We start from the raw sequence: 14779 nt of genomic DNA, 5'->3' as shown, positions 1-14779 counted from the left end.
CCCTCACCCCCGACTGCACGCGCAGCTGTGTAAACAGCCCCAAGGTTTAACCCTGGTTCTCTGTGATGTCTGAACCAACCCAGTGTCATCATGTGTCTACAAGAGTTTGCCAGATATTCAACTTGCAGATATAACCATGAATTTGTAATCTCAGGGACTACATTCCCCCCCTCCCCCCACACACACTTCTTTGTTTTTGTTATTTATTTTACTTACCACCAGCCAATGCCCAAAGTATCATGTCTCTTCTGGCAAGTGGCTCAAGTAGGAGCATCAAATGGGCAAAAGAGTAGCCCCGTGTACATTTCCCAAGGGGGGGGGTAAGCTGGATTTGAGAGGAGAGCTGGTCTTTTGGTAGCAAGCATGACTTGTCCCCTTAGCTAAGCAGGGTCTGCCCTGGTTGCATATGAATGGGAGATTTGATGAGTGAGCACTGCAAGATATTCTCCTCAGGGGATGGAGCCGCTCTGGGAAGAACAGAAGACTTCAAGTTCCCTCCCTGGCTTCAACAAGATAGGGCTGAGAGATTCCTGCCTGCCACCTTGGAGAAGCCACTGCCAGTCTGTGTAGACACTGCTGAGCTAGATGGACCTATGGTCTGACTCTGTATATGGCAGCTTCCTATGTTCCTATGTACTCAGCCACATGGTGCTTAAAACTGCCAACCATTCACTAATTAAGAAGAGCCTGCTCAGTCAGACCAAGGTCTATCTAGTCCAGTGGCCAGCCAGATGCCTCTGAAGAGCTCACATTCTGTGTGCGTCTTTCCTCCTGCTGAACTGGGTCCTCTGAGCATTACAGTTCCGTTGCTGCTTGAATAGCAAAAGCATTACATTATTCTAGGATCCAAAACACCTTCAGATTACGAGAAGCATTAAGGTACTGATGAATTTCCTCATGCACCAAGAAATGTGGAAATTGTAAGTTAAGGTGCTTGCCTTAACTCGCATGCCATGAAAGCAGTAAAATCACTGTCCTGTCTCACAAACTGTTCTCGTCTCCAAGTTAGCCTTTGCTCTCCCACGTTTTCCTTTAGATTTTCAACCCCAATCCTCTTCCTCCACAGGTTGGAGGAAAACTGCTTAGATCAGTGCTGTATCAAAGTATATTAAGGCATAAGCTTTTAAGTACTAAACATTCTGATAACCAAGTTTGGCATAACTTAGCTTAAATGGCAAAGCACAATCCTATGAATGCTGAACAAGGAATGTTCTTTCCCTCGCCTCGTCACCCCACCCCACCCCACCCCACCAATTGTAAACCACCCTGCAAATTTGTTTGAAGGGCAATATAAGAACCACTTCAATAAATAAGACCAGTGGATATACATTTTAATATGTTAATATTGTCATCCAGTCCCTTGCAAACTTTACTTTAAGCTGTAGAGCGTAAGCTTCTGCCACATCTTACCAAAAGTTAAACCAACACATTGAGGCTGTTCACACAACTGAAAAATGAGAGTTAGGGAGCTGTTTGAGCTTCCAATTTTCAGTTGTGTGGGAGCACACAACTAGGTAGGAGACGAGAGAGGTGATTGTGTGGGAGGCAGGAGCTGGGTAGGACAGCATTTCCCCCTACCTTGGTCAAATGCTGGGTAGGACAGTGGTGTCCTACACAGCACCTGTCTCCCACACAATCACTTCTCCCTCCTACCTAGTTGTTTGCTCCCACACAATCAAAATTTGGGATACATGCACTGCTCCCAAACCTGCGTAGGACACTTGTCCGACCCAGTTTTCGGTTGTGTGAACAGCCTCAATAACTATTCAGGCTTCTTAGAACATCAGGCTCTGCTGTATAAAGTCCATGAGATTACACATGAAAGAGCATTCACTTGTCCTCTGATAGACTTGGCAATACTTTGGAGCAAAGGAAATGTGAGTGGGCCTGGTAGGACAGAATACAGAAATTAACCAATGATGAACTATAAGAATGTTGTGATGTGGTTGACAGGACCGTCTAACTAAATTGCATCCCACCAGACCAAGTGTCAGCGTTACTGAAGAGGTGAGTGATCATTCACTTCTTTAATGAGTACTTCAAGCATTCAGTAATTTCCTTCACACCGTGAGCAACCACATCCTGTGTAACCTGCACTTGGCCTGTGCAAGAAGATTTTTGCTTCCTGGTGTGATTAATTTGAAGCCTGTGGGTGTCGTGTCCGAATCAGAATGTGCATTGTAAGAATAAACCTAAAGCAGTTCTGGCATTTCCTGTGACAATGAAGAAGCCGTCTCCAGCTGTTTGGTGATGCGTGTACGTGACCAAATTCTCAGTGTGACTGTTCTCAGCCTATAACCAAATGCCTGCAATTTGTCTTAAGATAACTTTGCTTCTGTAAATGGTATTGCTGCCCAATTTGACCTGCCATTTACTTCACAGTTCTTACTTGCTGTATGGTGGATATTTGGCATGTGTGAATGAAGACCTCAGCCACAAAAATATGCGACATAAAAGGGCCTCCTTCACACATTCAGTGCAGGTTCTTCATGGCCGACCACATGTGTGGATGAGAACAAGAGAATATACCACCATCATGGAGATGGGGGCTAAGCACCCTGTTGGGAAGGTAGCGAACATCCACACAATCAGCCCACTGAAATGGTCACAGTATTCTCACAGAGAATATTCCTGCCTCAACCACGTAGGATAGAACCACATAAAAGCAGCTTGTTTCATGTGAAGCTATGATGTTGCCTTGTACTGCCCAGTATAGTCTCCTCTGTTTGGGGAGCAGCTCCCTAAAGTTGCAGGTCAAAGGTCTTTCTCATCACTTGCTCTCTGACTCTAATTGGAGATGCAGAGATCATCCACACAATCAAAAACTGTGTTCTACCTGGGTTTGGGAGCTGTGTGTGCTCCCGAATTTTTGGTTGTGTGGAAGCAAGGTAGGAGGAAAAGCTACCCAGGTTTTCCACCTACCTTGCTTTCACACAATCCCTTCTACCCAGGTTTTCCTCCTACCTTGCTTCCACACAACTGAGAACTGAAAGCACACACCACTCCCAACCCTGGATAGAATACAGTTTTTGGCTGTGTGAATGACCTTGCAAAGAATTAAAACAGGAGTCTTCTGCAATGCAAAGTAAGTGTGCAACCACTGACCTAGGGCCCCCTCAGTAAGTGCGTCAAGCAAGGGATCTGAAACTCGGGTCCCCACATGTGTTGGAGTATAGTTTCCATCATCCCCAGCCACAATGGCCCAAAGGAGTCCAACAACATCTGGGGACCCACGTCTGAAAATCCCCGCTGTAATGAGAGCCCTGAACTCTCAGCCACTGTGGCTGAGGATGAGAGGAATTGTCCAAGAACTACCAGGGACCCAAGGCTGGGGAGTAGGGACCCCCAATTTACACTAACCGACAGTGGCTTTCCAGAGTTTCAGGTGAGTACTGTCCGAGACTAGTTTTCCCCCCAAGTTCTTTGATGTTAGAAATGGGGAGGTCATCTTAAATTTAGGTCCTCTTCCTTTTGGGTAAATAGTATAACCTGCACTTTACCCATATTTCTTAAGGGGATCATCTATCTGGGTAAATATAATTTTTCCTAGCTCTACCTGGAGATGCTGTCAGGGATTGAACCTGGGACATTATGCATGTGAAGCAGATGCTCTTCCCCTGAGCTACAGTCCATCTCCCCTTGCTGTTCCAATCCCTACCTCAGCCCCTAGAATCATACATGCACTTGGTAGCTGAAATGTAGCTTTTTGCGGTGGGCATTTCTGAATTTCTGCCAGCAGGGGTGGGTTGGTACCCTTTCAGGGGCACCTCTGATTTTCCATGGAATAATTTGCAGCTGCTCGATAAATTTCTTCTTAAAATGCACTTAAAGGAGTCAGTGTATGAAGGACCTGCTGTGATCCTGCTGTGGCAGCCGGGATGGGGCCTGCATGCCCTTAACAGGATTGGATTGTCCAACGCATAATGCCCTTCCAAGAAATGAAAGAGAGCCTCATGATCAAAATATGCTGCTTTCTCACCCTTCTGTATTTTTAATTAAGAATTTTATAGATGCCATTGGTCTCATAGTATGTAATCCCACATTAAAGCACCTAGATTCTAGGTTCTAGAATGTATTGATATTTGTTTTCTTGAAGACCTCGGAGATGAATGTATTGGATCTTCCTTATTAACTGCAAAACACAGTATCGGTGCCTGACAGCGCAGTGCGTTTCGTAAGAGCACTGTGTGCTTAAGTATGTCAATTCTGTGTGTGCGTGTACTCGTAAGTCTATTAAAACAGATTACACAAATGCAGTTGTGTCCAGCTTAAATATCACGCATGCCAATAATTTGGCACCATGGAGGAGCTTTAACATAACATGAAAACAGCCCTGCTGGATCTAGCCCTGCATCCTGTTTCACAGTGGCCTACCAGATGCATGTGAGGTCATGCCCTTTCTCATGCTGTTGCTCCTCTGCAACTGGAAATCATAGGCACCCTACCTCTCAGCCTGAGCTATAGCCATCAAGGCTCATAGCCACTGATAGACCTGTCCTCCATGAATTTGTCTAAGCCCCTTTTAAAGGCATGCAAGATAGTGGCCATCACCACAGAGAATTCCGTAGATTAATGATGCGCTCTGTGAAAATGTACTTCCTTTTGTTGTTCCTAAATTTCCTGGTCTTCAGTTGCTTGGGATGGCCCCTGGTTCTAGTGTTGTGAGAGAGGAAGAAAACTTTCTCTCTGACCACTATCTCTACTCCCTGCATAATTTTATACACTTCTATCATGTCTCCCCGTATTCGTCTCTTTTCCAAACTAAAAAATCCCAGATGCTGTAGCCTTGCCTCATAAGGAAGGTGCTCCAGGCCCCTGATCATCTTGGTTGCCCTCTTCTGCACCTTTTCTCATTCTACAATGTCCTCCTTAAGATACAGTGACCAGAACTGCATGCAGTGCTCCAAATGTGGCTGCACCATAGATTTGTATGTGGGTTTTATATTAGCATTTTTATTTTCAATCCCTTTTGATTGGCCTTTGCCAGTTAGACAAAGATATTAGCCAGTTCAGTTATCAAACCAACACTTGTGCAGAGCCCGGAATTAGTAGTCAAGTTTCATAAGAACAGCCCTGCTGGATCAGGCCCAAGGCAGCCCATCTAGTCCAGCATCCTGTTTCACACAGTGGCCCAACAGATGCCACTGGAAGCCTACAGGAAGGAGTTGAGGGCATGCCATCCCTCTTGCTGTTGCTCCCCTGCAACTGGTACTCAGAGGCATCCTGCCTTTGAGGCTGGAAGTGGCCTATAGCCCTCCGACTAGTAGCCGTTGATAGAACTCTCCTCCATGAAGTTATCCAAACCCCTCTTAAAGCCATCCAGGTTGTTGGCTGTTCAACAGATAATAATTATAAATTTATCATAATTAACAACTAATTACAATCAGCTATAGTATGGAGTTTACCCAAGATGGGTAAAAACAAATTGCTTTATTTTATTTTATTTTTAATTATTCTTATTATTTTAAAAATGAACCTAAACAAATGAGCCCTGTTCTGACATGCAAAAAATGGTATACTGCTTACATACTGCCCAGAAGTCCTGCCCTGCCTCTGATACACTCAAAAAGCCTAAGCACCACTGCCAACCCCACAGACTCTCTTCATAGGAAGCTGCCATATACTGAGTCAGACCCTTGGTCCATCTAGCTCAATACGGTCTACCCAGACTGGCAGCAGCTTCTACATGGTTGCAGGAAGGAATCTCTCTCAGCCCTATCTTGGAGATGCTGCCAGGGAGGGAACTTGGAACCTTCCGCTCTTCCCAGAGCGGCTTCATCCCCACTTGTGGAGTGGGTCCAAGAGCTCAAAGGGACTTTGGGGTAGGTTTGGCTGGTGTGTGAACGCACACACTATCTTCCAAAGGAGATAATAAGGAGAGATAAATAATAACAGCCCTGTCTGTAAAGCCTCCTGCTGGAGTCGACACCGACCTCAAACACACAATGAGCCCTTAAACACACAATGCTACTCCTCTGCCTGCCTATGGTATAAAAGAATAATGTAACCGATCCAGAATAATTTAACAGTTGCACCTCAGACACACAGTGCTATCCCTCTGTGGAAACTACCCAACAATAAGAAAATATTTGAGTCTAATTTGTTGTGCTCCCAAGCAGACAGACCTATTCCATAACTGAATGGCTAGGGGGAAACCAGCATTCTGCTCTGATATGCTGAGCAGGTATGCATGTCCAGAGGTGGGAAGTGTACTTTAGAGGCAGAAAGTCCCAGCTTCTGGCCTTGGCAACTCCAGGCAGGGCTGAGATAGATCCTGCTCTGAAGCTCTGGAGAGCCACAGCTAATCACAGAAACACAGGGAGCTGCCTTGCACCGCGTCAGACCATTGGTCCATCTACTCAGTGTTTCTCAACATTTTTGGAGCCATGGATCGGTACATTATTCATGTGCCGTTTCCTGGACCAGCAGTTCGTAAGGGGGTCACCCCCCGCTTCGTCTCCAACCCCACCCCCAGGCACTCCCAAAAAAACACAATTTCGGGTAGCTCTCTGGAGCTCATTTCTAGGCAGCCCTCACTGCTGGATAATGTTCATTCTGAGAATATGAAATTAAGGATATCCAGCAGCGAGGGCTGCCTAGAAATGAGCTCCAGAGAATTCACAGTGGCCCCCGCCGGCCCAAAATTGGTTTTTGGGGAAGTGATTTTTATTAGTGATGCCTCACGGACTGGTACCCAATGCCTCGCAGACCAACACATAGCTCAATGTTGTCTACACCAGGCCTGCTCAATTTCTGCCCTCCTACAGATGTTGGCCTATGACCTCTGGCTATTGGCCATTGTGGCTGAGGATTATGGGAGTTGTAGTCCAAAAACAGCTGGGGGGGCCTAAGTTGAGCAGGCCTGGTCTACACTGACCAGCAAGAGCTCTCCAAGGTTTCAGGCAGGCGTCTCTCCCAGCCTTACCTAGGCGCTTTCCAAATTAGACCCTCCAATGGGGTCACGTATCTCGGAAGAGTGCTTCCACACTTCCTGTGGTGTGACACCGCAGTCCCTACACAGACAGCAGGGTGCTGTTCACATTTCCAATGCCTTGTTTCGAATTTAATCACTGTGATATAGAGCTAGGACATCGTAGATCCGGCGTAAGAAAGTTGCTGTTTTTTCGGGTTGTTACTTTCCGCGAGACTGCTCCCCCTGCTGTTTATGTTTCCAATGCGACTTGCCTGAACGGAGGCATTTTGCTGCTGTTGAGCAGCTACTCTGGAAAGTGCCAAAGAGTGGACCTGGGACCTTAAGAACATAAGAACAGCCCTGCTGGATCAGACCCAAGGCCCATCCAGTCCAGCATCCTGTTTCGCACAGTGGCCCACCAGATGCAGCTGGAAGCCACAGGCAGGAGTTCAGGGTGTGTCCTCTCTCCTGCCATTACTCCCCTGCAACTGAGCTTCTACATGCAAGCAGATGCTCTACCACTGAGATATGGCCCCTCACTTAAGGTAGGGGTCCTCAAACTGGAGTACTCTATATGTTGCAGAACTGCAACTCCCATCATCCCCAGCTACAATTTATTACACTCACCCAATACAGTCACCCATTCTAGCTTACAGCAGAAAGCCCTCATGTGCAGTCAGCCATACAAATGTAGCAAACCAGGGCAGATCCTGCTTAGCAAAAAAGACAATTCAAATGCAGCAAAACCAATTCTCCTCTGTCTTCCAATCTCCTAGTACTGGTCAGTGCTGTCAGGGGCATATCTAGGGTGGGGCAGGCAGGGCACGTGCCCTGGGCACCACTTGAAGGGGGCGCCATTTTGTAAAATTAATTTTTTAAAATTAAAAAAAGGCTGCCGAAAACAAAATGGCCACCGCACATGGTCAAATGGCCTCTGTGAGGCCCTCGGCCATGCCAGGCCTTGCAGAGGCCATCTGAGCATGCATGGTGGCCATTTTGTTTTCAGTGTCCATTTTTTTAAAAAAAGATTTTTTAAAATGGCCACCGCACATGCTCACATGGTACCTGTGAGGCCCTAGAGGCCAGTGGGGGGAGGGGGAACCTTTGCAGACTCCACCCCCACAGCCTTTAGGAAGGCCCCTAAAGGGGCTACAGGTAAAAAAAAATTAATATAATATAAGACACTGTACACATATTCAGATTGGCACTATGTACAGGGAATCAGGGCTTGTGAATACTGAGCTGAAGCTTATGAGCTAGGATTGTATTCATTTGCTCTTACTTTGCTTCTTGTGATAAGTGAGTTAAATGTGATGTCTCAAGAATATGGCTATTAATTGTGAGTTTGTCTTTGAATCAGTGTGAAATCCTTAGTATTAATGCCCACTGGGAGTTTCTTGCTCTCTTTTTCTCATTTTAACTGTCTTTCTGAAATACTAGAATATATTCCAAGCAGTGACACAGTTTACTCTGCATATCCTTTATTTTCCAGAGTATCTGGGCAAAGTCCAATTCTCAATTTATTTTTAAAACTTATGTAATAGTGATGCTACAATGCATAGTGGAGAATTAGACAGGCACTTCTGTTTAGTTTTCCAAGTACACCTCCACATAGTATTTGGGTATTTCATGAGCCCCCACATACTGAAATTTGTAGTTTTCCAGCCCTTCTTGGTCTGGCTACGTCCACTGCTAAATAGTTTTTGAAATATTAAAAGATTAACGAGCTTGACTTATATTTTTCAGCTGATATTATGGTAATGTTATCTGAAAGATGGGTGTCAGATGTTTGGACAGGGGGCGCAATTTCAGTGTTTGCCCTAGGCACTATTTTCCCTAGATACGCCTCTGAGTGCTAGGTAGACCAATGATCTGACTCAGTTGAAGGCAGCGGTTTGCTTGGTTTTTTACTGTCCACAGAAAAGCTGGAGCCTCTAGGCTTGACCAAAATGACTAGGCACCACACACAAACACTGCACACATCTCCCAGGAATAACTTGGCATATTCAGACTACATCAAGAATCACATTGGCATTAATTTGTATTTTGCTCCCATGCCCAATGTCTTGAGTTGCATTTACCCAACAAAGTTGTAAGAAGATTGCGTTGCAGTGCTAAATCAGGATTTTCTGAATTACACTTTTGCACAGAAGTTCCCTGCAAAACCTAAGGGGTGTACAACCTGCAAGCACAAACATGGTTGCATGAGCACAACACAAGTCTGGAATGCAAGATCCTGACAACACAACTGCAGGGGAAATGTACTGCAATGTACATCTGTCACACAAATTGAGATGCTATTTTATTTATTATTTCTTGTTTACACAGTCAGACAGGTATAATTGACTGGTTTGTTTTATCCAGACATCGAGTCCTTCCCAAGGACGTGGGATGGCTGGATTTTATTGTCAATGTTGTTGCTGTTGTTATAGATATCGTCGCAGAATATAGGCTGTTCCCAGTAAAGATGCTTTTTGTAATTGGCTGATGATGATTCCTGTGGCCCCTAAGGTGTTGAGGTGCTTATTATTATTACTATTTATTTGATTTCTATACTGCCCTTCCAAAAATGGCTCAGGGCAGTTTACAAAGACAAATAACAAATAAATAAGATGGCTCCCTGTCCCCAAAGGGCTCACAATCTAAAAAGAAACATAAGATAGGCACCAGCAACAGTCACTGGAGGTACTGTGCTGGGGGTGGATAGGGCCAGTTACTCTCCCCCTGCTCCATAAAGAGAATCACCACGTTAAAAGGTGCCTCTTTGCCCAGTTAGCAGGGGGCTAAGTAGAAGCTGGGCTCATACTCTAGATAAAGAACTCACTGCTACTTTCCTTTTTGCATTGCATCTGCCTTCACCCTTTCTAGGTTGACACAGTAGCCTCAGCTTGACTCGAGCTTAGGGCTGGAATTAGCTACTGCATGCCTGCTGAGTGTTCATACAGGACACAAGAGCAACCCTGCTGAATCAGACCAAAGGGTCATCTGGTTGAGCATCCTGTTTCCCACAGTGGCCAACCAAATGCCTCTGGGAAACTAACAAGTAGGAGACGAAGGCATGCTTCTTCTCCTGGGCGGTCTCCACATGTTTAGCAGTTTACTGTGAGACTTTACTGGTAACTCGAAGTTGTCTCAAGAAACCAAAGCAAAAAATGGATTTTTGTAACCCCAGATATAAAGCGGGCTGCACTCTAAGACGCAGTGAAAACCCCAGATTTTGTGTGAGGGGCTCCCCGATAGCTCGCAGGGGCTTTGGGGTAAACCTGCCCAATATGTGAACGTACCCCCTCCATTCCAGAGGAGATGGGAGCTACAGGGTTTCAAAAGCCCTGTGTGAAAAATGCCCTGCTATTGCATCCCTGGAATGGGTATGCAAAGACTAGATGCAGTTTTACTCTCCCAAACATGTTACCATCAGCAGCCTCCACTGATGCTAATGCGTTTTATAACTTTGTGTAACATGTACAGGCGTCTCCTTCCTCTCTGAGCCTCTCACATATTTGGCAGATATAATCCACATATATACACTCACGCAGTTCTCAAGCTTGAGTTCCCAGATGTTATTGAACAACGACATCCATCATGGCCATTGTGGCTGGGGGTGATGGAAGTTGCAATCCAACATCTGGGGACCCAAGTTTGAGAACCCCTGTATTAGAGGAAGCCACAGAAGTAGCTAGATTGGTTCAGAATTAACACAAAAAGTCAACCAAACCAAAGCCTTATAATACACACACACACACACACACACACACACACACACACCCCTACCTCTTAAGGACAGATTTGGTACCAAAGCAAGAAAGTTGTTAACAGAATACTTCTTTATTTTTTATTTCTTAATTCAACATAATTATTCATAAAAATCTACTGAACATAGCAGAGAAAAAGTCTTAAGCCAGAAAGCAGCAGAAAATGCTAGATTATATTGCACAGATCTGCAAGAACAGAATCGTAAGCACATCACTATGATCAGATTAAAATAATTAATTAAGATTCATTAGAATAATTTTTTTAAGTCTTTGCAAAATGAAAGGAGGCAAGGGAAGAAACTGGGAGGTAATGTTGCTTTAAACCATTAGCCGAGATCCGGGAATATATTTAGTATCAATCCATACACTGGGTTCCCCACAGCTGTTCAGACCCCTCTTGCACTGGTAGCAACGGCGATAATTTGCACACTGGTCGAGTAACAGGAGTTTGTCCCCAACACTGCAGTTAAAGTCAAAAAGGTTTGAATCAGCAAAAGCAATGAGTCACATCGATGAGAACAGCCAATCATCTGTTCATCCGCAAACCCAGAAATACAGACCGCCATTTGTCAGCATTGCATCTGCTCGGGTTCAGTCTCTGGCATTGGTCCATGAGCCCGGACCACAAATTTTGGGCATCGGTAGCATCTCGGGGATGAATGCTCATTGTGATTTTTGGCAACGTCTACTCCCTAGGTGATAGGCATTGTTGCCCTTACAGCTTTCTCTGTGTTATCACCGCTTCTTTATTCCTACCCCCAAATGAACAGGGTAAAACCGCAGACATTTTTAGACAGAGGAAAGGGTTAGGATAACAACCGACCAACTGTTTTCATTGGTTTTATTAACAACCAATAAAACTCTCCAAGGAGTCATCTCTGGAGGACATTCCAGCCCATTTCCATTGTCTGATGACATCGATACAGTTTTATAGCATTTTTTTTGTTTCCAAAACTTTTTAAAGCTTTAAAAACTCCATTGCAAATTTGGCCACTGCAGGCCCGATGGGTCGGGACAATAAGAGCATAAAACGCGGAAAGCTGGAAGACTTGCAATGCTGTCACCTCTTTTCCATCTCCAGGAGTGCAGATAATGAGATCCATCCCGCCAGATGGTACCAACCACCCCACTGGCTCATGTACTACATCTGGGCTGCAAAGTACAATATACTGTGCTTTTTTGTTGCTGCTGCGGCTGCTACTGTTACACAATTGGAAGGCAGAAATTCTTCCAACTGCTAAACCCCCAGAGATCTACAACAAATTCTAAGCTAGTGTTTGCCCCTGGCTCCGTATGCACGGAGGCCAAATGAGCAGTGGGGGGCAGGTGTGAGGTAGCCTATCAGTGGGATGCTAGGGATAGTGATAACAGCCCCATAGAGCATACCAGGAGCCAGCGTTGGGTATGTTTGCTGCCATTTAAAGTTGCATTCCATTCCCCCACCTTCAGTGACCCCCTGGCACTCACTAGCCACTGCTGGATACAAGTGAATCTGCCCATTCCAAACAGTGACCAGTGCTAGGTATAGAGAGTGTGCACCACAGAGATGCAGGGATAGAGTGACTCTCTTATCTGCAGCCACAGAAGTCTCCTTTCAGAAGAAACCCTGCTGCAGCCATGTATAGCGGGGCGAAGGGGGAGGAAGTCTAGCCTCCGCCACTCACCCACGCGCCCTGCTGCTCACAGATACAATGGGGCTTGACTGAAGAGGAAAGAGCCCTCCCCGGATGTACCTGACATCATGAGGAGGGCTCTTCCCTCTTCAGAGAAGCCCTGTGGAAAACATGAGTGGCAGGGTGAGTGGGTGAGTGACACGGTGGGGGTGGGACTTCCTCCCCCTTTCCCTCGCTGGGGCTTTTTCATAATGTCTGAATCAAGCTAGAATGTCATTGGGGGCTGCCACTCCAAAAGCAAGTTCATGTATGTTCAGTATCATCTTTACCGACTGAAGAGCTTTTCTTCATAATCCCGGAGCTTTTTCATCTCTATGCTCTTCTTCCAGTCCTCCTGCACAGCTAAATTCATCTGGAAGAGCTTCTCAAACCGCACTCCTTTTTCCGCAATCCACCTAGAAAAGCAAAAAGGGGGGCAATTCGAATCATTTCTGAACTGAAGAAACAATTCAGATCAACCATTTTCAGTGTGCAGAATTTTTCCCTTTTTAAATTAAAAAAAAGAAAAGTGGGAGGTTCACGATAAAATTGCCCATGTGCCAGAAATAATGAGAAAGTTCACAATCAAGAGTCTAGTAGAGCTTTGTTTCTTCTGTAAACCCAGCATGAGAGCCAGCGTGGTGTAGTGGTTATAGTGCTGAACTAGGACCGGGGAGACCTGAGTTCATATCCCCATTCAGCCATGATACTAGCTGGGTGACTCTGGGCCAGTCAGTTCTCTCTCAGCCTAACCTACTTCACAGGGTTGTTGTGAGGAGAAACTTAAGTATGTAGTACACCGCTCTGGGCTCCTTGGAGGAAGAGCAGGATATAAAACGTAATAAATAAATAAATAAATAAAATTAAAATGCTTCAGTGGCTCCTAACATCTCAGCCTAGCTATGATTACGCCACATACTGTATCACTGGTCACATGCACTTTCTCAGAGTTGTTACTTACACACACATTAACCTATGAGAAACATTTCCCAGCGTTTAAAATTGAAGCTTCCAGAGCCATTTACAAACATATCCACAACAAAACAATAGAAAAGACAAATAAAAGTAGGATCAGCTAGAAACAATCTAAAACAGCTCCCCCCCCTCCCGCCTTGAACAGTTTCTTTTCTTTTTTTTTAAGTTCTGTGCAAACGTATTGGAGAAGGGAAATGCACACAAAGTATACAAATTCATATACCAGATAGACACCAGTAACAGCCACTGGAGGGATGCTGTGCTGGGGATGGATAGGGCCAGGTGCTCTTCCCTTGCTATATAAAGAGAATCACCACTTTTTAGAAAGGGGCCTCTTTGCTCAGTTAGCAGGGCACACATTGCCCACATGGTTCTCCATTTCAATTAGGGGCTCTTCCAGATGGTGATATATCCCAACTACAGCACAGATTGCAGATGGGAAATATGAGAAACCCATACAACATGCAAACACATTGCATAATGTTCTTAGCACTAGCCACTGGCAATCTTTTCAAATGACTTTTATTCTAACTTGGGGGGCGGGGGAAGGCTTTTTCACAAATTACTGTAGATTGCCAGAAGACGGTGCTATTATGCAACAGCCTTGTAAAGGTAAAGTGTGCCATCAAGTTGGTATGGACTCCTGGCAACCACAGATCCTTGTGGTTGTCTTTGGTAGAATACAGGAGGGGTTTACCATGGCCATCTCCTGCACAGTATGAGATGAAGCCTTTCAGCATCTTTCCTATATCGCTGCTGCCCGATATAGGTGTTTCACGGGGATTCAAACAGGCAACTTCTGGCTTGCTAATCAAGTCATTTCCCCGCTGCACCATAGGTCCTTGTACAGTCCTAAATTTCTTGGCAATCAATTTCATGGGATGACCACTAGTTCTAGTGTTATGTGAAGGGGAGATAGATTTCTCTCTATCCACTTTCTCCACACCATGCATGATTTTATAGACCTCTATCATGTCTCCCCACAATCGTTTTTTCTAAACTAAATAGCCCCAGTGTTGTAACCTTGCCTCATAAGGAAGGTGCTCTAGGCCCCTGATCATCTTGGTTGCCCTCTTCTGCACCTTTCCCAGTTCTACAATGTCCTTTTTTAGATGTGGTGACCAGAATTGTATGCAGTACTCCAGGTGTGGCCGCACCACAGTTTTGTATAAGGGCATTATAATATTAGCATTTTTATTTTTAATCCCCTTAATTATTCCCAGTGTTGAATTGGCGTTTTTCACAGCTGCCACACATTGAGTCAACACTTTCAACAAGATGTTCACCATGACCCCAAGATCCCTCTCCTGGTCAGTCACCGACAGCTCAGACCCCATCAGTGAATATGTGAACTTGGGGTGTGTCCCCCATATGCATCACTTACTAACATAGAACTGCATTTGCCATTTTGTTGCCCACTACCCCAGTTTGGAGAGATCATTTTGGAGCTCTTCACAATCTGCTTTGGATTTCACTACCCTAAATAG

General features: G+C 45.1%; 1 protein-coding gene across 2 annotated transcripts in view; it reads right to left on the bottom strand.

Moving 5' to 3' along the window:
- Positions 1-10718: 10718 nt before the first annotated feature.
- The window catches only part of CCDC81 (coiled-coil domain containing 81), a 45306-nt gene continuing 41245 nt past the window's right edge, over positions 10719-14779 (bottom strand). For both annotated transcript variants that reach the window (XM_053304379.1, XM_053304380.1), the window contains 2 exons: positions 12608-12733; positions 10719-11125 (listed from right to left, as the gene is read on the bottom strand). In XM_053304379.1, coding sequence (XP_053160354.1) covers positions 10984-11125; positions 12608-12733 — 268 coding nt within the window. In that variant the 3' untranslated portion in view covers positions 10719-10983. The remainder of the gene's footprint in view (positions 11126-12607; positions 12734-14779) is intronic.

Source organism: Hemicordylus capensis, chromosome 3, assembly GCF_027244095.1.
Source record: "Hemicordylus capensis ecotype Gifberg chromosome 3, rHemCap1.1.pri, whole genome shotgun sequence".
Taxonomy (NCBI): Eukaryota; Metazoa; Chordata; class Lepidosauria; order Squamata; family Cordylidae; genus Hemicordylus; species Hemicordylus capensis.
The sequence above is the reverse complement of the archived record's forward strand: the minus strand, read 5'-3'. Positions and strand labels throughout refer to the sequence as shown.